This window comes from Haliotis cracherodii, unplaced genomic scaffold (genome assembly GCF_022045235.1).
Source record: "Haliotis cracherodii isolate W230 unplaced genomic scaffold, xgHalCrac1.p SCAF_4, whole genome shotgun sequence".
In the NCBI taxonomy this organism is placed as follows: domain Eukaryota; kingdom Metazoa; phylum Mollusca; class Gastropoda; order Lepetellida; family Haliotidae; genus Haliotis; species Haliotis cracherodii.
Window position 1 is genome coordinate 8,344,924 of NW_027266297.1, and position 24,089 is coordinate 8,369,012.

General features: G+C 38.3%; 1 protein-coding gene across 2 annotated transcripts; it reads left to right on the plus strand.

The window, feature by feature from the left end:
• Positions 1-150: 150 nt before the first annotated feature.
• On the plus strand, positions 151-23,869 carry LOC139480140 (transmembrane protein 65-like). Of its 2 annotated transcripts, XM_071263171.1 has the most exons (8): positions 151-428; positions 8,169-8,186; positions 11,215-11,259; positions 15,794-15,861; positions 19,893-19,947; positions 21,392-21,434; positions 22,646-22,751; positions 23,207-23,869. In XM_071263171.1, exons 1-8 carry the CDS (start codon positions 164-166, stop codon positions 23,336-23,338), a joined length of 732 nt encoding a protein of 243 aa, XP_071119272.1. In that variant the 5' UTR covers positions 151-163; the 3' UTR covers positions 23,339-23,869. The 2 variants fall into 2 exon arrangements, with proteins under 2 accessions (XP_071119272.1, XP_071119273.1); XM_071263172.1 differs by lacking the exon at positions 8,169-8,186.
• The last annotated feature ends 220 nt before the right edge of the window (positions 23,870-24,089 follow it).

Sequence of the window (24,089 nt, forward strand, 5' to 3'; positions counted from 1 at the left end):
AAACGGAAAGAACAAAACTCCATCTGATACAACAAACGATTTCTCCCTCGAACCCGGAAATCCGCAAGGGAGAGCACTGTAGTGTGTGTGTGTAGTGCTTTCGCAGGAGATTAGAACAGCAGACACTGCTTATCGATTCGCCTAAGAGGAATCTTTTTTCGCGATGTCTTCCTTGACAGCAAACATGTGTTTGAGGTGTGTTGCTCTTGCTTCACGGCGAACAACTTTTCGGAAATTCGCACGGATACAAATGCTAACAGTGCCCAAAGTGACCGTTTCTCTTCCGAAGTTGGCTCACAGCGGTTATACTCCAAGGTTCTATGACCACCAGACTGCACGGGATCTAATTTATTCTTTAAATCAAGATCAAAGAAACATTCTTCTCAGTGAGATAACACAGTTCGAAGAAGAAAGAGTCAAAACTCTAGGTAAAGTATATTGATATTTCCTCTAGTTACTATTCAACACTGCAAATGAAGGTGACACTGACAATTGTTTTTTCTGCCAAATACCCTTCAGGTTTTTAGAAAATATATGTATTGAAAGTAATATGTATGATAGTTGTATCAAAAATGAACGAATGGTACCTTTTCATCTGTGGTGATCGTAAACTTTATATGTCTCTTGTATTCTCAAAGAATTGGATAAAAACAGTGCTCTTTCAGAATCTGTTTGCTACTCAATCTATAGCATCCTTTAAAAACAACATATATTTTTTAAATATTTTTATGAAAAATTATGTATACATGATACATATTAACGTATTATGTATATATAATACACAATACTTATTTATGATTCTTATGTTAGTTGTTTTAGGGTAGGTATCCCCCAACTCCATCGTTAGCCCTTGGATCCTTAAATGAAAATAGTGGCAAACACTTTCTGTGGCAGCTCCCATAAAACTGTATCATGTATTTTTGCATTGCAGTTAAAAAACTATCCCATTTTATCAACTGGAATACAAAATTAACAAAATTATTTAGCCAGGTACCCAATGTAGGTCTCAAGAGTTGGGTACAAAATATTCGATGAATACTGAAGTTGACAGAAGCTTTATCTTTGCTCAAACCTATACAAGTCAGAGTGCATAGTCTGAAAGAAATGCGAACATTAGTGACTTGTAGTGTAATCGCAGAAAGTTATTGTTATTGTCAGTAGACTATATATGACGTGACTAACCATTTCTAACCACAGGTTCGAGTAGTCTTGACTACCCAAGTAACTTGTCTCAGCCCGACTACTATTGTAGCTGATATAATTGAACTGACACCAAAATTTTAATAAGTCAAAGGGCATTTAGATGTGTTCAAGAATATAAGTACATGTGTTCCTACAGATTTACTTGAACTATGTTAAGATCAGGTAAACACATGCTAACATCAACACTCAAGATTGAAGATTGCTGCTTATCATGCTAATCAAGTACTTTGGATAAGAAATTATTTTTGTTAACTTATCAAGTACATAAACTTGGATATCTGAGGTTAAGGATATGTTTTTTCATTTATGAGGAACTTTGTGTAAGAAATAAGCCATATTTAATCAGATAAACTCGCAATTAGATCAAGGGGTTAATGAAAAAGTCTAATACTTTAGTCATGTTCCTTGTGATTTTTAGTATTAATTTGAATGCATGGCTTCAAACCTACATGTGATCAGCCCATTTAAATGTGTGCATGTGTACTTTCTAGTTTCTACAGATTTCGTCAGATTTATTAAGTAAGTTTGAAACATTAAACATTTAGCCATCATCATATCACTTCAATGGATTATTTAGGATGTCAGAAGGCCAGACTGACGGTGTGTGCTGAAACACCTTTGAGACTATTAGCCCGAACACTGACTCTTAGCATCATTTTCAGTAGATTGTTGTGCTATTATCTGGACTATTACAAGACCAAGCAGACTTTGACTAGACTTGAACTTAGGACATGTGGCCATTTTGCAGACTGGACTGAGCACTCGTTAGATTAGAAGGGTGGTCCTAATCATGCTTATTAGCACTGAGGTGCTGACTTCGAGGCTGAGTGAGTACAGTACACTACAGCTCCTTGTTATCACAGATGATGAGAAGCTTATGTAAGAATGCTAACGAGATGGATGCACAGGTGTGATGTATATTGTTAGTGGTAGGAGTACTACTGTCAGTGGTGGTAGTATGTGTTTATGATTAGTTGTGTTTTGCTGAAGCATTAGAACCATGCCTTGCTTTCATTGTGGAGTTTGAGTGTGTGGCTTTGTAGGTATGTTTTTGATTGTTTTATTCCCTTTTGCATTAATCATGATGAATACCTATTACTGACATTGTCTTGTGTAGTTCAGCCTTATCTTTTTCTTTTGATATTCAACTTCGATGAATTACCTGTTTAAGAATATAAGTTTGTACACTTATAAAGCCCCTGTTACACTGTCAAAAACTTTGATAAAAAATTTGGTCAAAGTCCATTTTGACCAAGTTTTTTTACAGTGTAACATGCAGTCAAAAACTTTTGACAGAACTTTGTTGCAATAGAAACCGATCCTATTTCTCGTCAAACTTTGCTCAAAGTTTGATAACGTTGATTTAATTTAGCCAATCAGACTGCAAAGAACATTGACCCCTTTTCAACCTGAAGTGCATCAAGTCAAGTCAAAATGAGTCAACTATTTTGGACTGACGAGATGTTGGAAGAATTAATTGATTTGTTTCAACAACGAGCAGCCATTCTTGGGACCAAATATGCCGTTGCCTACCCCGACACCGCGTTCTCAACAAGGCAATACACAAACTACATATGACAATAGCAAACAATGCTTCACCAGTAGCATCCACCCTGGCAAGATAATGTGACAGATGCAACAAAGTAAACTTTGATGAGTGTAAACAGTCCAAATATTTTCTTTGACCAAGTTTTTGATAGTGTAACAGGGCTTTAAGGAATATCCCATTTAATTTATAATCATTTGAACACAACTTTGCCTTGCTTCTAAAAATATTAATTGTTGTAAAATTGATAATAAGTTTTTGATTACAGTGAAATTTATAAATATTCTTTTAATTATTGCCCATGATAAATGTCAGGGGTGTAATCAATGGTACTATTGAATGAAGTGTAGTTATGCTAATGGTGTGGCACTATCTGATCATATTCTCTTTAAAGAATGACCAGTAGAAACTAGGTGATGGATGTTGATGACTGGGTATGGTACCAGGCTGCTTCACACATTGTATATATGTTGGGAACTAAACCCAGACCTTCAGTGTGAAGAGCAAACAGGTTATCCGCTACACCGCTGTCTGTACTGAGTATGATATGGCCTGGGGCCTGATCCACAAAGTGATTATAGCGCTACGACTGTTGTAAGTCTATGTTAAAGTATAGGAGTTATGATCGTCTTAGTGCTCCAATTGCTTTGTGGAACAGGGCCCTGGTCAAAGAGGTATTACAACTGACTGTCTGAGGGAGGGTTTCTTTTTTTTCTTTTATTTCTTTAGTAGGTTACCAAGCTATGAAAACAAACTTGATTTTCATGTACGATGTCATCCCTTTCGGCCACATTCTCTGCAGCTCGAAGTACGAAGAGAGACAGGTCCGAGGTCACAGTTACCTTGAGAATCCAACTATGAATGGCATTGTGTGTGCAAAAAGTTGGAATTTGTGCAATAACATTTTTGTTGTTGTAAAGTTGTTCCTTAATTGCTTAAAAATAACAAACATAGAAGGGTGTGATTAAGTTTAGGGTCAGATGGATCATGAGAAATGAGAAATCTGTTTTAACAAGCCTAAAGCAGTGATCGATGTGGAGATTTCTGCCAATTGTCAACACTGCATTACCCAAGCAATTCCAGCAGTAATGAAATTACCCACCAGATGTGTCAGCCCCTGGATATTTCATCAGGTAATCAGAGTAAAAATGCCCTAAAGACATATGCCACACCATGTTCATGACAATGATAGCTCACTTATTTAGCTTTAAACTCAATATCCATGGGCAGCGTCATAGGATCTTGTTCTGCCTGTTGTGCATGCTTCATTTCTATCTCAGTGGAGCTGATTGGTGTGCACTTAATCTGCAGGGGCATGATTCTACTGAATGTAATAACTATGTTTACTACTGCAATGAACAGTGATTGCTTGAACTGAATCCCACAATTCATTAAATTAAATATATTGCTTACTGGAGGTAATCAATAAAAAAACCATATAGCTAGGGAATGAGAATGGATCTGTTCAAGGCTTTTTACAAATAAGGTTGACATGCACCAATTGTGTCTTCAGATGAAAAGCTTATGAACCAGCCCATAGCTGCTTACAGGGTTGGAAATGTTACTGTGTAGTTATTATCAGAAGGTCAACTGTTTGTTGGAATGGTTGAAAAATTACTTGAATTGATTGATTTCTGTTATTCAGGGAAGAAATAATAATAATAATAATAATAATAATAATAATAATAATAATAATAATAATAATAATAATAAATAATAATAAATAATAATAATAATAATAATTATTATTATTGTTATTATTATTATGATGATGATGATGATGATGATGATGATGATGATGATGATGATGATGATGATAACAATAACAATAATGATGATGATGAAATAGTGATAATACTTATAATGATGATGATCACCATCATCATCTAAAAGAACTAGAATCTGTACTTTACAAAGAAAGTATCCTCCTCCACCTCCTCCTCCTCATCATCATCGTCATCGTCCCTTTAATAATACACCTAAAAGCCAATCACCAAGCTATTGATCATGGTACTTCATACACCCAAACTCTAGACATTTACACAGTGGTATTTCTGGAACAGACATGTTTTTAATCTTGACTGAAAACAGCTCAGTGATTATGTGATGGTGAGAGTAGATTGCTCCCCAGAAAAGACGATGTTAAAGAGAAACTTTTATGTACTGACACCAGGGAACACCAACACATGCTGTCACGTCGGCAAGAAATCTAGTTGCTGTGATCTTACATCTATATTTAGCAACTTGGGATAGGAATTAGATTTACACTGTTGTCTTTGAATATTGATTATTGAACCACATTGGGAAGTCGCTAATTGCAGAGCTGGAGGGCAAGAGTGAAAGGAAGCATCACAATAATCTTCCAGCTGCAGTGTGTCGCTGTCCACTAGAGCTGGGGCAAGTCCTAATTAACTACCCGGGTACCCAACTCTCTATAACCCTACCCTACCCACTGTAGGCCTCAAGGGATGGGTAGAAAGTGTCCGATTGGGGGACGTCTTTGACCATAGCCCTGGCAAAATGAATTTAGATACACGTTTAAAACAATTTGGTCATGCATTCACTGAAGTTAACTGAAGATGAATTAAGTTTTATCTGTATTGAAACATATAAAGTCAGAAGGAATGTGTGCATAGTCAAAAAGAAATGTGAACATTTGTCACTTATAGTGAAACCATAGAGTTCTAGATAATTTTTGCCATTAAACAATATAATCACATGTCTAACCACCAGGAAGTCCTGTGGGTTCAAGGGTCCTACTCACTGCCCACCCTACCTGAGTACCCGAGTTACCTGTCCCAGTCCAGTCTTTGAAAGTCAAGGGGTTCTTGTCATAACCCGAATGTTAAAGATTGAGTTTTCCCTTGATGCAGTTACTATGGCAACAAACCTCAAGAAGCCCAGGATCCTGCTAATTTTGAGCACTGGTTTTCCGTGACCGTGCCTTCCTGATGAGTGCGGTGTTGCACATTACGCAGTAAGGTCAAGGGGTGCTGGACCTTACCGCATTGTAAAACAGGTTCCTAGATAAAGCTCTTATAGCTTAGCAGGAATGCACTAGGATTCCTTGATTTCCTACACTGTGATTGACATGTTGCCATTTATTGCATAAACATTATGTGAATGTAGCCGGGCACGGAGTCATCCCACAGACGACATCTGTACCTAGTCAGCTTGCTGACAGGATTAACCTCTTTGGTCATGTGGACAAAGCATCTGACCTCAGATGAGAAAGTCCATGGTTCGATTCCCATCAGAGGACTCGGAACTTTTATGGCCACTACCTTGACGTCCAGCGTGGAGCAGATAGGTTCATAATACATTTTAGTGAAATAAGTCTCAGTACCCTTCTAGGTGGCTCCTGATTGATGAGTATGTAGCAGGGTGTGGCATTCTCCAGTAGATGACATCCAACCCTGTCAGCTTGCTGATGGGGTTAACATCTTTAGTCATAGGGACAAGGGTTCTTACCTCGGATCAGAAGGTCCATGGTTCGAATCTCATCACAGGACTCTGAAATTTTATGTTAATGCTGCTACACAATTATTCTTTATGATCCCTGGTTGTTCTCATGTCCAACTTCTGAGAGTAAGGAATGACAGGACTGTGTGAACATCAGGTTATCTCCATTAGCGTGTGAAAGTGCCATTACAGGAGAGAAAGAGACACCTCCCAAATCAGACTGTTTAGACTCAAATTTTCGAAAATAACAGATTACAGAAATTCAAAGAGATATCGAGTGATGCTAATTGATGAGAAAAGGAAGGACAAGGTGTAAAATGACAATCGGCAGAACATGTTGGCAGTGTATAAAATGTACGAGCACAAACAATCAAGAAAGTCAATGGGGGTGGTAGTTAAGAAAATGAACGTGTAAGATGACTTGATCAATAAGACCACATCTGTGAGGGAAAGGTCATGACTGACCATTGCATGCATTTTGGTGATGTTTTTCTGCTGGAAGTTGTCATTTACAGTATGTGTAGGTGGGCACGAGTGATCAAATGTGGACCAGCATGGCATGGTACATCATGTGGTTGCCGAACATGTACATTAGTTGCATGCAGCTGATTTCTAATCATCTGCTTAGTAATTGAACTCTGGTGGCCTGGCACAAGTGAACAGCAATCTGACTTGTTGTATAGGCTCTATTTCTTAAAGCGTAGTTTCTGATTAAACAATCCTAGATGGTTGGTGCTGACCTAGAGCCCCCATTGTTATTAGGGATTAGACAATTGGCTTCTCATTCAAGCGACTGAGACAATGTAATGCACGTACAAAAAAGTCTTGGTTATTATGCTACCCTGGTTATAATGCCACCTTGGTTATAATGCCACCTTGGTTATAATGCCACTCTGGTTATTATGCCACTCTGGTTATAATGCCACCCTGGTTACTATGCCACCCTGGTTATAATGCCACCTTTGTTATAATGCCACCCTGGTTATAATGCCACCCTGGTTAAAATGCCACTCTGGTTATTATGCCACCCTGGTTATAATGCCATTGTGGTTATTATGCCACCCTGGTTACAATGCCACTGTGGTTATAATGCCACCCTGTTTATAATGCCACTGTGGTTATAATGCCACTCTGGTTATAATGTCACCCTGTTTATAATGCCACTCTGGTTATTATGCCACCTTGGTTATTATGCCACCCTGGTTATAATGCCACCTTGATTATAATGCCACCCTGGTTATTATGCAACTCTGGTTATAATGCCACCCTGGTTATTGTGCCACCCTGGTTATAATGCCACCCTGGTTATTATGCCACTCTGGTTATCATGCCACCCTTGTTATTATGCCACTCTGGTTATAATGCCTTTCGTTATAATGCCACCCTGGTTATAATGCCACCCTGGTTATAACAACACTCGGGTTTTAGTGCCACCCTGGTTATAACACCATCCCGGTTATAATGTCACCCTGGTTATAACACCATCCCGGTTATATTGTCACCCTGGTTAAAGTGCCACCCTGGTTCCAATGCCACCCTGGTTATAGTGCCATTGTGGTTATAGTGCAATCCTGGTTATAGTGCCACCCAGGTTATAGTGCCAACCTGGTTATAACACCAACCCGGTTATAATGCCACCCTAGTTATAATACCATCCTGGTTATAATGCCACCCTGGTTATAATGCCACCCTGGTTATTATGCAACTCTGGTTATTATGCAACCCTGGATAATGCCATATTTTCCACTGAACAAATGGTGGCACAACTAAGGAGGACTGTACATGTTAACCTCATTTGCTCTTCATATTTTATGTCACTAGTTCTCAGTTTCAAGATCTTGAATGTCCTGGTTGGAAATTAATTCCATGTTTCATTTCATTTTTATCATGAAAATCTGGATTCTTATGTCTTTGATGTTGTGAGAATGTTATTCAATATCAATTATTGTGCTTTCAGGTGGTGTGAAATCTAAGGGTAACAATCTGCATCATGCTATGTGGAGGCTTGACATGCTCGAGTAGAATTAGCAACATGTACCTTATTTATGATGGTGGCTTTTTTTATTTACCTTTGGCCTTTCAGTTTCAGTAGTTTACTAAGGAATGATTGATTTTAATGGATGGTAGATACGTAGACAGTTGACATCGTGAAAAGAAATAGCTGCATGTGAACGCAAAAACCTAACATAACATGAATTAATAAATTCTTGAATTACTTGTTAGTAGGACTGCCCCTTGATAAAATCACAAAACTCATGCAGTCAGGCATCAAGATGTTTAAATACTTTTAATAATGCATTCACGGAAGTCTCTAATCCTTATTGGGGGCGGTCGGGTAGCTTAGTGGTTAAAGCGTTCGCTTGTCACGCCGAAGACCCGAGTTCGATTCCCGACATGGGTACAATGTGTGAAGCCCATTTCTGGTGTCCCTCTCCGTGATATTGCTGGAATATTGCTAAAAGCGGCGTAAAACCATACTCACTCACTCTAATCCTTATTGGACCCGTTAAGAGTGAAATTGAAGTCCAGTCTACAGAGCCATAACATATGAGGTTATTGATATGAATTCAGACATTTTTAGTTCCAATTTTGCTGGTAATTTCTGCAGTTTATCCAACATGTAGTTTTCTTTCTTATGATTATCAATTAAGTATAATATATTTTAATTTAATACTGAATCTATTTTTTCACTCTGATATTCTATACAAGAAGTCAGCAAAATATGCTATACTTCCTCCTATAACCTGATTGCCATGACAACCCCATCCTCAACTCCCCTCATCCACTGAAACCCCTCAATTGTAGCTACGGTAACCATATTCCTCTGTTGCTCCCTGGGAACATGATAAACGATTACACAGTGACAAGTCAATATCAAAATCGTTTATGGGGAGCAGCAGAGAGATATCGTTACTGCAGCTAACACTATTGATGCATGAAGATCCATTCTGATTCCTGCCCATAGCTATTCACAGAAAGGGTAACTGTTTTGGGTACCTGAGTTACAGACTTTCAGATCGGACACTTCCTCGATTATCCGGTGTGTAAGATCTCCATTCTATTATGATCATACCTTGGGCCCCTTTGCTGACATACCTTTGTATCAAGTCAGGTTTAAAGGACGCAGTGGTTACAAGAACCATCAAATCAAATTACATATTTATTCATGATTAAGACAAGCAGCGATATCACAGAATACAACTGAAACATCATCGGCAATATTTTATCGGCAATATTTCTATGCCCATGGGGGCTGTCGGGTAGCCTAGTGGTTAAAGCGTTCGCTCGTCACACCGAAGACCGGGGTTCGATTCCTGACATAGGTACAATGTGTGAAGCCCATTTCTGGTGTCCCCCGCCGTGATATTGCTGGAATATTGCTAAAAGCGGCGTGAAACCAAAATCACTCACTCACTCACTCTATGCCCCATGTTCCATAGCTGTGCTATACCCGTGAAGATCCGGGTAAAAATAGACCTTCAGCAACCCATGCTTGTCGTAAGAGGTGACTATGCTTGTCGTAAGAGGTGACTATGCTTGCTGTAAGAGGTGACTGCTTGTCTTAAGAGGCAACTAACGGGATCGGGTCAGCCTCGCTGACTTGGTTGATGCATGTCATCGTATTCCATTTGTGTAGATGGGAGCTCATGATGTCAATCACTGGAATGTCTGGTCCAGAATTGATTTTAGAGTCTGCCATTATGTTGCTGGAATATTGCTGAGTGCAGTATTAAACAACAAACAAACAAACAACAAACAAACAAGTGATAGATGAACATATTGTATGGAAGGTATTGACAATGCTCAAATTGTCCATGAGGACTTCCCTTCACTGTCCTTGCACTCCGAAAACTATATTTTCTAACAAAGCATTTTGTTTGTTTGTTTCAATCATATATATCAAGGCTTACCAGGAAAGGGTTTCAATTTTGAATGTAGACCTAAGTCGGATTTACATTCAGAAAATCAGATTGGTTCTAGAGTTCATGAGTGGGAGAAATTTTGTGTTATGTGATAAATGAGACGGAGATGATGACGTCACTTCCGAAACAAAGCCATGGTGGTGATTAGACCACTGTATATTTTATGATAGAATGGAGATTTGAATAATTGAGGATGGGTTGGACTCTGCTTTTGGTGGATGAATTATAAAATATAATTTTTTTTTATTAACTTGGTTAAGAAATTAATTAGAGATTAACCAACAAGCCAAGAGAATTTTCTGTTCCAAGTGAATGAACAATGTCTTGAGCCTGGCGAAAAAAATCCATAATTCTTAGTTTCCAGCTGTGTTTTCGATATATTATTAATTATCATTGCCTTTTTAAGAAGAAAAATAAAGAAAAATATTTATAATGTCAACCCTACGGAAAGCTTCATTGAAACATACGGTTGTCCAGGTGATGTTTTGTTATCAATTTGTGATGTCATCAACAATGGATGACAAACATTGGCCTCAACGGTTTTGGAAACTCAACTGATAATCTTAGACTATGTTAGTGCAAATCTGTCTTTTCAGTCCTGGAAATATGGTATATTTTCAAAAGAAGTGAGTCATTATTCAGTGTAAACATATGTCATATTATGTGTGTGTGCTTGCTTGTGTGTGTGTGATGTATATATATTTTTATGTTGGTTTACAGATGTTAGTGTTAAAAAATTGCCTTGGTAAGGAAAAATAAAAACAATAATGTGGAAATAATTATCATGGATTAGAGCTTTTCTCTGCAGCTGTGTCAAATCCTTTCCTCACAAAACACACCTCAGTTTTCACTGCTCAAGTTTCTGTTTAACGCTTCAAGTGTACAAGCTGTGACTTATATGTTTCGTGTTTACATGGGCTGATATTTGATGATGTAGTAATGTGAATATCAAATGTGGTGTGGTGATGCCTGGTATTCCAACAATATCTGACACAAAAAGTATCATTATCAAGTGTACATGTATCATATGGTTCAGTTTTATGTTTCACTGTTTGGTCATTTGATGTTTTTCTTCTGCAGGCCTCGACCCTCCTGTGCCACCAACGTCCACGCAGCTGCGCCTCTGTAAGTGTGTGTCACCGCCAGCTGCCACCAGCTGCTACCAGCTGCTGCATGGTTTCCTGAGGTTATCGATTATGTCCCACGGATGAACTAGCTGTCATTCAGGCTTAATATATTTACAACTTACTTCACCTTGTTCAGATTGTTAATAACAAAGCGCTGGAAAAAATCAGAATTTACTGTAAATGCTCGATGAACTTTTAATCAGCCATGCTGCTTAAAACCAGTCGGGAAATGATTTGATATGCACATGATGTATTAGTTAAGCACCACCTGATTCAAAATCCAAAACTATTGACAAACCCTGATCTGAACCTAATTTAAGGCCCTTTGGAAAACCTCAGATGAGACCCAGAGTCCCGCCATACTATTATGAAATTTAAGATAGCTGCACGATAAATTGCAAAGCAGAATGAAGAGTGAAGCGTGGTTTATTTCACGATAAAACATTGTTCTATAATGACGTCATTTCTTAAGATTCAAAGCTGCACTCGCAACTTGATGACATTATTTTTTAGAGGGAAGTGTCCAGTGAGTTGTTCTCCATACATGTAACTCAGCAACGCAGATTAACACAATGGCCGAACGATCGCATCCAAAAGTGGGCGAGATATGACAATGGGTATTGAGAGAAAAGCTACAGACTGTCGACATGAAAATTGTGAGAATATCCAGGAAATACCAAAATTTCTACTTCCTAAAATGGACTTGTTTGACATTGCGAGATCGGATTGTATTCAAGGGGTCATCATAATTTAAATCCGAGAAAGTATTTTTATAAAGCTGGTACAATTTATTTACATCCTTAAAGGGGCTGTACAAAATGTTGACATCTCATATAAGAAATAAACGACTCTTGGTTGTTGTCTATTGTACAACAAAACATTACAGGGATAATAAGCCATGAGGGGCGCATACAATAAACACGGCTTAAAAATGAAAAAGGAAAAAGAAAAAAACATGATATGGAGATTAAAGTTTAACAATACTTACAAATGGAATGAGAAAGCAATACTTCAACGTAAGACGTGATCTTCTTTCTCAACTTGAACATTTTGAGTCAAGAACACAAACACCACCCCAAAAAGTAACAACAGAACCAATACCACAGTTACCGATGTCTGGCATTTGCGTTTAAAATAAGTATCCTGAAATTCACCTACGTGAGGGTCCAGTGTGTCTTGTAATGGTGGAAACTACTGACAGCACCTAAGGTGCAATATTGGTGCAAATTGGCCACACTTGTTGAAAAACAGAGAGATCAATCAATTTTTCAATTTAATTTAGGCCCATGGGCTTAAAAGCATTTATTTTTCCATTTTTAAACCCATGGTCTAAATAAGGAGGGGGTTTAGAAACAGGCAGTCCCAGTACAACCTACATTAAAGATCACTGCCTTGTCAGAGTGAGCCTCTTAAGCATTGTCGCCTCAGCAATCAGATATGTCATTCTATTTAAAATACATAAACTATAGTATGAGAAGCAGCTTTGTGTATCATGGAAAAATAAAAAAATCCCTATCAAACGAGGAGTAGTATATTTGTATTATGGCACTACCTGTCACTCCATGATGAGACCTTTTTTCATTATTTAGCTTAGAATTATTATTTTTTCAAATCTTTTGAGTGGTCGGAGGTTGAAATAAAAATGATATAAAAGTAAACTCTTCAATTCTTTATGGTAAGAATATAAGGTTGAGAAATATATATAAACATATACGATATACATCTTAGTGAAATTTTATTTTCCACATTCCTGATATTTTTGGTGGTAGGGTTTGAAAACCAGTGAAAAGAATCAGTAGTGCTTTGCAACATATTTTAAGCCTGTCACTATTATGCAGCGATGCAGTAGACAACCTTAGACTGTAAGTCCCTTTGTCATAGATACATGTACAACACACAGTGAATTGATTCCCTGTTTGCGACAGGGCTGACAGGGTGTGTCTGGTCACTTCCTGTAAATCTGCTTTAGGTGGCGGGATCAACAATGTATTGACTTTCCTGCTGAAATCATCTTGTGTTTGGAGACTTGGGAAAGACAATTACCTTGAAAGTTTTATCCAGATTACAATTTTTATCCAGAATAATGGAATTCACAGACCTTTCTCTGACGACTCATCGCCTGTAACTTATAGCTGCAATGTCAGTGTATTGATGTTCCTAATGACATTGCCGTTAGTGTTTGTTGGACATGAGGAAGAAATTCTTCTTGTCTCTTCCTCTGATTAAAGTGGTCGTAATGGACGTCAATGGCTGGCAGCAATCTATAACTAAGGTTTCTGGATGATTGCAATAGATCAGTGTGGGAACCAATCTCACAGCCATACCAGCAGACGTCCTAAGTTGTATTTTGAAGACCCATGGACCACAATTCCTTTTTAATGTTAGGATTTGTGTTGTAGCTGTCTGTATGGGTAGACATTCTATGTAATCATGGTAATGCACAGTGATAATGCTGTTTCATCATGCAGAGTTGCATCCCTTGGGCATGCCAGAAACCTGCGATTGTGGGTTCAAATTAGGGCAAAATTTACTACCCGTGTACCCACCCACCCTATTATCCTACCCTACCTAGGTACCTGTTGTAGGGGCCGGTCGGGTAGCCTAGTGGTTAAAGCGTTCGCTCGTCACGCCGATGACCCGGGTTCGATTCCCGACATGGGTACAATGTGTGAAGCCCATTTCTGGTGTCCCTCTGCCGTGATATTGCTGGAATATTGCTAAAAGCGGCGTAAAACCATACTCACTCACTCACTCACTCACTCACTCACTCACTCACTCGTTGTAGGTCTCAAGAGATAGGTACAAAATGTTAGATTGGGAAACGTTTGACTGTACTCCTGTCAAAATGTATTTAGATACAGGTATAATCTGATCTGGTCAGATACACTGAAGTTGACAGAAGCTTTATCTTTATGCAAACATATAAAGTCAGAAGGAATGCGTGCATAGTCAGAAAGAAATGTGAACATTTGCCACTTACAGTGAAACCATAGAGTTCTAGATAATTTTTGTCATTAAACAATAGATCACATGACTAACCTTGGGTCCGGGTAGTCCTGTGAGTTCCGGGGTCCTACTCAGTACCCACCTGACCCAAGGACCCGAGTTACCCGTCCCAGCCCTAGTTCAAATCCTAGTTTGCCCTTATTATGTTTCAAGGTTTTTCAGCATCCTACCAAGCTAATTGATTTTACAATAAGTCGTAAATGTCTAAGAACTGCATGTCTTTGGGCTTTCCTCCCACATCAGTCCGACATGCCGTAGTATACCTAAAATGATGTTCAAAGCTCAAACTTAAACCACTCACTCATTCACTAAAGTGACCCAATCAGCTTATCTTACAACACCTGATCATCTCATCTGATGCTGTTATTCAAGTGATATATGAAAATGTTTAAATTGAAGAATATATTTTTTTGAAATATCTGAAAATATTTGTATTTTTATCGAAAAATCAATAGAATATGATGTTACATGTGTCAGTACTTCAGGTTGCCAAGGAGTCATGCCATTATGCCTGAAAAAAAACATGACCTTTGATGTATTCGCAAAATGTGTCTGGTGCTTCAAAATAGAAACCGCACATAGAAAATAATTTAAATAATTTAATATCTGAACACTTTTCAGACTGACACCTCCCGCTAATGTTTATGATACCGGATAAATCCGAGTGTTATATTTTTTTGGTGATGCAACAAAACATTGTGCTGACTAATCATGTTAATAGGTTTGTATTGTCACCACTGGTAGCTGTTAATCTCATTGATGACTGTCAAGTACACCAGGCTGGGAGACAATCCTGAATTATTTATTGTATGATCTGATATTTGTTGTAACCTTAAACCAAGCACATCTAATAAAAACATAGCAGGATGAGAACTGGGAAATCTATTTCCAGAGAAGAATGTGAGAGGACAGCCAAATGTGCTGTTGCAGCTGTTGCTACTGAGGCTATAGTTGTAGTTGTAGATGCTGATTAAGACAAGGCCATGATACATTAATTATTAGATTATCATCCCTGTCTTCAGTACCAAACACCACGTGTCACAGGATTGCATGACCCAGGATTGTAGCATGTTTTGGTGATGGTATCCATATTCTTCATGTCCCATCCTTCTCCCCCACCCACCCCCACACACACATTCAAGTCAGATTTTTATCATGACACGTAAATCATGTAAATCTAATAATTTATTTATTTTGGCCTATGAAGAAGTACATGTAGTATATTTATTTTGATGATCTGTGAAATATGTTGAGAAATTGTCAATGGATGCAAACACAAAATGTTCTTGTTTTAAACAATATTATTTATTTTTAATAAATATTGAAAATTGAATTGGTCAGCAGGTTCAATGCCTTCTAAAGGTCTCTCTGATACCTTAGTATTTTGTATACAAAATATGTTGTTTATATAATTATCCATTCACAACAAACACTGGTTGATCCCTATTTTCAATAAGACATTTAGCAAGGAAGAAGGAAGAATACCATGTGGGAGCTGAAACCTATTACTTTTCTTTCTGTTTCAGTGGCTTTCCATAATGCTCTGCCATTCATCGGGTTCGGCTTCTTTGACAACGTCATCATGATCGTCTGTGTAAGTCCGCACAGTTCAAATCAATACCCATTCAATTATTCAGTGCAGCTGTGGAAATGCCTCTGTAATTATTGACATTGTCTACAGCCAATTATAGCACAGCTATTTTACTATCAGCACCTTGGCCCCTCCGTCAGGGGGATACCTTGTCAAAGTCAGCCTCTTTAGATCCAGATTATCTGAAATGTGGATGAGATTCCAACCATCATATTGCCATGGGGTGATGAGGATGATAATAGCCTCGGCACTATAGGAATAGGTCTTCAGCAACCCATCCTTGTCGTAAAAGCCGACTATACTTGCCATAAGAGGCAACTAACGGGATTGAGTGATGGATGATGTCATCAATCTCAATTGTGTGGATTGGTGCTCATGATTTCAATCACTGGATTGTCTGGCCCAGACTCGATTATTTTCAGACCGCCGTCATACAGCTGGAGTATTGCTGAGTGTGCCATTAAACAACAAACAAACAAACAAACAAACAAAAAAACAAGAAAACAAAACAAGGAAATAGGTTGAGTACTATGAATAGTACTTGATGGAGACAGAGACATTTGTTCAGTGTGACATTTCGGTAGAGATGCTGGTAACATTGTCAAGCATGCAACTCCGCCTTCATTGATATCTTCTAGCATGCAACGTAACATTTTTTAAGACATGCTTAGTGTCCCTCCAAGAAGTTTTAACAGCATCCTTTGTGTTTTGCTGGTTGTCATGTTCTCATATAAGATCACACGTTGCCCAGTTGTGTTATGTTATATTCCTGTGAAGATCCGGGTTAGAATTGGTCTTCTGCAACCCATGCTTGTCATTAGAGGCGACTAACAGGATTGCGTGGTCAGACTTGCTGACTTGGTTGATGTGTGTCATCTCATGCCACCAACTGAATAGATCAATGCTCATGATGTCAGTCACAGGATTGTGTGGCCAAGACTTGATTACTTACAGACCACCGTCATATAGCTGGAATATTGTTGAGTGTGGTGTTAAACAACAATCAAACAAACACACCTTATGTTATCACATTGCAATCACATTGTGAGAAGCGGTTAGGTAACAAAGACTGATATTACCACCAATTCATCAGTAATTTTTTCAAATGGAAATTACATGTTATTACACTTTTATTACTCATCCTATTTATTTTTGGAGTCAGCGTTTCAAGACTTGATCAAAATAAATGAAGGAGGATCGGTTTTATTACCCATAATTTTCCAAAATTATTTTTCATAAAGAAATTTACTTGAAAAACCTGAGGACAAAATATTTTTATCCAGCAGTCTTCCACCCTTCCAGACTATCAAATAGCCACTCTATGACATTATTTGAAAAAATGTGAACTTCAATGTTATTTTTTGTACACATTCCTGTTTTTTAGTTTCCTGAATATGAAAACATGAAAGACCAAAATATAAAACTTGAAACTCCATTCTTTTTCTTTAGCACAGATTTGTTTTTTAAATATAGAACCAGAAATCTGTCGTGCTTATTTGTGTAGACTGCTGATTATAAACACCACCCACCTCTGTTTGATGAAAAGGTCAAGATGATTTATGTATCGCAGAATAAGTGGCTGTAAATTGGAATGACTCGGTAAGGTATTGTGTCGACAATCATTTGGGGATTTCTTTGAATAGTTTTCCATTTCCATTGCTAGTCTAAAATTCTGATCAGTTACTTATGGAAATTGCCAGTGCCATGAAGCTTAAGATTGTGAAAATCAAACTTTGTTGTAATCTGAATCAGAATATTGATGGCTTGTTAATCACTAAGCATTCAACGGGATGAGTTGGAGGGGACATTAGTTTCCTCAGGATGGACACTCGGATGAATTTTATCTGTCTTTGACATCTACAATGAACCCACTCACATTTTCCTGAAGGTCTCATGAATAATGCCAACCAGTGCAATGACCCTGATAAAACAAATTACCCTGAAGCTTTGAAGACATTTGGAGAATTGAGAGAAAAATAGGAAATTTGTGTGTATTTTCAAAATGGTTTGTGGCAGAATGGGTGCCCAGAAACCCATGCTTGTTTGAGGTACAAGACTTGAGATTGGGTGCCCAGAAACCCATGCTTGTTTGAGGTACAAGACTTGAGATTGGGTTTCCAGTAACCCATGCTTGTTTGAGGTACAAGACTTGAGATTGGGTTTCCAGTAACCCATGCTTGTTTGAGGTACAAGACTTGAGATTGGGTTTCCAGTAACCCAATGCTTGTTCGAGGTACAAGACTTGAGATTGGGTGTCCAGAAACCCATGCTTGTTTGAGGTACAAGACTTGAGATTGGGTTTCCAGTAACCCATGCTTGTTTGAGGTACAAGACTTTAGATTGGGTGTCCATTAACCCATGCTTGTTTGAGGTACAAGACTTGAGATTGGGTTTCCAGTAACCCAATGCTTGTTTGAGGTACAAGACTTGAGATTGGGTGTCCAGAAACCCATGCTTGTTTGAGGTACAAGACTTGAGATTGGGTTTCCAGTAACCCATGCTTGTTTGAGGTACAAGACTTTAGATTGGGTGCCCAGAAACCCATGCTTGTTTGAGGTACAAGACTTGAGATTGGGTGCCCAGAAACCCATGCTTGTTTGAGGTACAAGACTTGAGATTGGGTTTCCAGTAACCCATGCTTGTTTGAGGTACAAGACTTGAGATTGGGTTTCCAGTAACCCATGCTTGTTTGAGGTACAAGACTTGAGATTGGGTTTCCAGTAACCCAATGCTTGTTTGAGGTACAAGACTTGAGATTGGGTGTCCAGAAACCCATGCTTGTTTGAGGTACAAGACTTGAGATTGGGTTTCCAGTAACCCATGCTTGTTTGAGGTACAAGACTTTAGATTGGGTGTCCAGTAACCCATGCTTGTTTGAGGTACAAGACATGAGATTGGGTTTCCAGTAACCCAATGCTTGTTTGAGGTACAAGACTTGAGATTGGGTGTCCAGAAACCCATGCTTGTTTGAGGTACAAGACTTGAGATTGGGTGTCCAGTAACCCATGCTTGTTTGAGGTACAAGACTTTAGATTGGGTGTCCAGTAACCCATGCTTGTTTGAGGTACAAGACTTTAGATTGGGTGTCCAGTAACCCATGCTTGTTTGAGGTACAATACTTGAGATTGGGTTTCCAGTAACCCATGCTTGTTTGAGGTACAATACTTGAGATTGGGTGTCCATTAACCCATGCTTGTTTGAGGTACAAGACTTGAGATTGGTTGTCCACTAACCCATGCTTGTTTGAGGTACAAGACTTTAGATTGGGTGTCCACTAACCCATGCAGTCTGAGGATGCATTCTGAAACAATTCTTGTAGCCTGACTGATTGTGTTTCATCATAGACTCATGACATGGATTATTTTTTAATTCCCAACCAATAGTTTGTCTTCACTGTGATATGTTATTTTGTAGTATGATCATGTTCACTTATTCATTCCTAGCTGTCCATTGTTATCAGATAGTATTGAGAAGTGTATACATATCATACATGCTGGGCACCACATAGAAATTGTAGTTTCTCATGATTTTTTAAAAATAGAGAAGGAAGGTCAATTATATTTTTATTATATATTTCGATTTCCTAAACTCTCAAGTTAAATTCTCAATCGTACAAACTGCTGAAACTATGATGCCAATCTAGGTCTTCAAAATAAACCAACTTTCCATAATATGCAATATTGTTGGGAGCCGTTGTTCAAAGCAATCTCAGCACTTGGGTGATCGTAACTCCTAACCTTAGCATTTACTTATGACAGTTGTAGTGCTAAGGCTGTTTTGTACAACGGCACCCTGGTCATTAGGATGCAACTTTTGATTGGAACCTGACTCTAAATGTGGAATCAGAATTGAATTATCATGCAAGAAAATATGAAAGATTTAGGGTTGGTGGATTTGTTAGGGCCGTTATTAATGAGTATCATGAGATATGGCTGCATTACAGATTAGCAATTACAGACAAACATGTATTTGGAGGGTTAATAATTTTGTGAGAATGCAGACACAGATTCCTACATGGTGTGTGTGTGTTCCAGGGGGAGTACATTGACAGCACGCTGGGGGCCGTTCTAGGAATCTCCACAATGGCAGGTATGTGGAGCTTCAGTTGACCGTTGTTAGCCTTTTTCATTCTGTTGTTGTTGTTGCTTTAAGTATTTAATTGGTCGCCTTCTGCCTTAACCATTTTGTCTGACCTGTCCCTCTTTGGGACTTATGTGTGTGAGTAGGGTACACATATCTATTGCGAGTATTCATAGAATTTCTGTTTTTGTTTAAGAATTGACCTTCACTTTGAGTGAGTTCATAGACCGATAAGCCGTTTATTAACCGATAAACTTCAAATTAAAAAATTATATTGATATGATTTCTATTTTCGTATATTGATATAATTTCACTTTTGTCTTTGGCTGCTCTGTGAATATATACATTCGAGTAGCTGTCCATCTCTCAGAAATAGAGTTAGTTTGGCCTTCGCTATTGCATCTCTTGGCTCTATGAGATCTATGACAGATAGCGGGTCTAACTGCAATTGTTGTTTTAACCGAGCCAGGGCTGGGGCATGGTCTTGACATCCCAGTAACAAGTGTGCAATGGATTCAGGTTGATTGCAATATGGACATACTTTGTCATAGTGCTTTTTGTGACTGAGTCAGGCTTGTTCCATTTCTGATATACTGAGGGGGGGGGGGGGGGGGGGACAAGACTTGGCTTTTTGGCAGGCCTAGCACTTCCAGCTGATATGTTGTGATGTTGATAGTAGGACAGAAGCCTCCTGGACATTATCCCGTATGGACAAATGCCCTTGACTGTCAATAGGTCAAAAGCCCCTACATGAGCTATCAGCTATTAGTGGCTGTCGGGTAGCCTAGTGGTTAAAGCGTTCGCTCGTCACGCCGAAGACCCGGGTTCGATTCCCGACATGGGTACAATGTGTGAAACCCATTTCTGGTGTCCCCCGCCATGATATTGCTGGAATATTGCTAAAAGTGGCGTAAAACCATACTCACTCACTAACTATCAGCTATTACTTTGCTATATATATAAGTAATTGTCTTACTAACAACATTAAATAAATGTTGTGAAAACATCCACAGATTTAACCAACTTGTAAAATCAACCATAAACAAAAAAACCAAAACAACAACAAACAAACGAACAAACAAACAAACAAACAAACAAACACTCCCAGTATATGCTGTGTTAAAAGACTTACACGCTGGTGTGTGTAGTAAAATAATAAAATATTTAAAAAAACTTATATCTTCTGTTTCTCAACTCACTGGAGCTCCATTGGCCATATTTATGTCAGTATTGAGTGCCATTCCATTTTCTATAAAAATAACTCAGTTCCTATTTGTAGCAAATGTGAAGCATTGTGGGTTGTTTCAGAATTACTGCCCTCGATACTACTACTACCAGCCAATGAGGACTACTGGTATATGAGGGGTTTTGCTTGCCCTCAGCACAATTTAGTAGTCTCAGGCTAATGGACCAGCGTGAATTACAAAGGATTTTACTGTTTCTTCTGTTACAGCTGCTGGCTTGGGCAACTTGATCTCCGATGTTGTTGGACTCGGGTGAGTGATGTTTTGTTACAGCTAGGCTCCAGATCAGTTTACAGCCAATGACTATTACCTAACAGGTCATCTTTCACGTTGGGTATTGATAGCTTTCTGTGAGTATTCAGTGTAATTTTCCTCCCTCTTGTATATGTTTGAACCAGCAATTACACCTATATTTGAAATAAGTCTGAGACCTTGAGAGGTTGTGCTTCTGTGTACTTTTCACTGCAGTAGAGTTCATGTACATATGCGATGCCTAAAAACATCACTACCAAGTGACTATCGATGTTAACTGTGATTTTGTAGTAAGACTGGATAAGCTTTTAGCTTCAGCTGCAAAACCAGATTTATTAAAATAAAAAGAAATATGATCCTAAATATCTTTTTTTCTAAAATCATCTTGCATCAATTTATTTTTCGTGGCAAACAATTTATTTCTTATTTTCTGAAGCTTATATCTTTTTCTTGAGCATTTTCTGGGACAATTTCCCCACAATAAAATACAGGTGTGCAAGCTGGGAGGCAGCTTTGGGTAATTACGTTCTGCATTGTTTGACTGTTCAGGGTGTTTCAAGCAGATTTGTATGCCAGCAACTCAAAATCAATGGTAATAGCAATTTATTTTAGCGTATCAGGAGCTCTGTACCGTATATTACGGTTGTGTGTTTCTCTGGTACATCAGAGATGCAGAAAGGTTATTGGAATGTAGGTGTGTGACTGATTTGTGTGGTACCGTATTCGACGTAATAAGTGCCCCGCTCTAATAAGCGCCCACGACGATATTAGTTAATATATTGGCTAGTGAGCAATCCCAATCAGCACCCCTTCCGATTCAGCAATGTACACAAGACTTATTTATTCGTGTATAATACGCACTCGTGTGTTATATGCACTCTTAATTATGGGCAATTAAATTCTGGAAAAATATATCTGTCGTATATAAACATTTCAGGCTGTCAGCATAAACCACAAAATTTATCTTTCAACTATGTTTTTTCCACCAAAATACCATTCTAATAAGAGCCCCCTATTTCTAATTTTGAGAGCACCCAGGGCACTTATTACGTCGAATAAGGTAGTCTATTTTAGTGTGGTTAAGTTATTTAATTGTATCATTCGCACCTGTCCATGCTGTTTACAGTTGTGTGGGAGTTGACACACTAGTCTAGAGTCATGTGGTTTCTTGGAACTTGGTTTAACACACAAGTGTGTAAATCTATTTCCAGATCTGCCTCGTATGTGGAGAGGCTAGCAGCAGCTGCAGGCGTTAGAGCACCTGCTCTCACACCCCCACAACTCGACATGAAGTCCACGCGACGGTCCTCAAGTTTTGTAAGTTATCTCCCTTGTCAGTAAAGGGATTGCCTGACAACATTCCCCAAGTACAGTTTGCACTTGAAAGAACCGAAATAATAAATGTTGAAATGCCATGATTTAGGAGATTTGATACAACATAGTGTCTGGACTAATATGAGGTTGTAATCAATTAATTTGAATAATTTCCTAAAAAAATATACCAAAACATCAAAACGAGTAATTTTTCAATCAAACAAGATTTTAAGAATCATTGAAATTTAATGCCTTGATATAACTAGAATACTGTTTAAATTGGCGTTAAACCCAACTCACTCACTCATTCATTGAAATTTAATTATTTTCACATGTTTGATTATTACAGGGGCAGGTTTATTCGTAAAAACTACCACAAAATTATCTTGTAGACCATGTGTTACTTAAAGTCTTCCAGCCTTCAGTTATGACTCGATGACTAATTTTCTTTCTTTCAGGGCAAGATTTTTGGTATTTCTTTAGGTTGTTTGATCGGTATGTTCCCGCTGTTGTTCTTCCACGATGATGAGAAGAAGACAGGGGAGAAATCAGAATGTGAATCAACAGAGTCCTCTGAACAAGCCAAGTGAGAAGTAGTGGACAGGGAAATAGCATCTCTCCATTTGCAGCATTCACAACACTGTTGGAACAGCAATACTCAGAGGCTTGTCACCGGCATGTTTTGGCGAACTTGGGGCATATAGCTGTAAACAGCAGAAAATGAGTCTTGTGTACAGTAATCGGTTTTGTAAATTTGTGAACACTAAAGTAAAGCGTAACATGGAAATGGTGTTTCATTTCCAACTCCAGTTACGTTTGTAGAGTTAATCACTGAAAGTGAGAATGAAGATGGTCATTCCTTTTCAAACAAAAGTTCAATAAATAACATTTTGTTCAGGTTATCTGCAAACTTAACAAAGGGAGGTAACTGTGCTGATCACTTGACAACACCCCTTGTTAACGATCAATCATCTACAAAGTTTAGGTGATGCTGCTGCTGCTGATGATGAGGGTGGTGATGATGAGATTGATAAGATTTATGATGGTGGCTTGTAATTGCACAGGGTCACAGAATGTTCCAGATGCAGTATGCCTTTTGTTGACCATTTTCTGTTCATTGATGACACACGATATGGCTGAAATATTGCCGATGTGACGTTAAACTTTAACTCACTCACTCACTCATTGGTGACACACCAGATTTACAGTATAGAAGTATCAACAAAAACAGTCAGTATTCAGAATGAAAGGATGTATACCAAATCTCACGACTTATGAATCTGCCTCTAGTTCGATAGTAATGACTGTTTTAGTTGTTTATGACTACCTTTTTAGTTGTTT

Bases quoted from the DNA above. Each gene is read 5' to 3' on its own strand.
- LOC139480140 (XM_071263171.1), top strand. From the start codon at position 164: ATGTCTTCCTTGACAGCAAACATGTGTTTGAGGTGTGTTGCTCTTGCT. The intron at 15,862-19,892 runs GTAAGTCCGCAC...TGTGTGTTCCAG, and splicing joins ACGTCATCATGATCGTCTGT to GGGGAGTACATTGACAGCAC. The intron at 21,435-22,645 runs GTGAGTGATGTT...ATCTATTTCCAG, and splicing joins TCCGATGTTGTTGGACTCGG to ATCTGCCTCGTATGTGGAGA.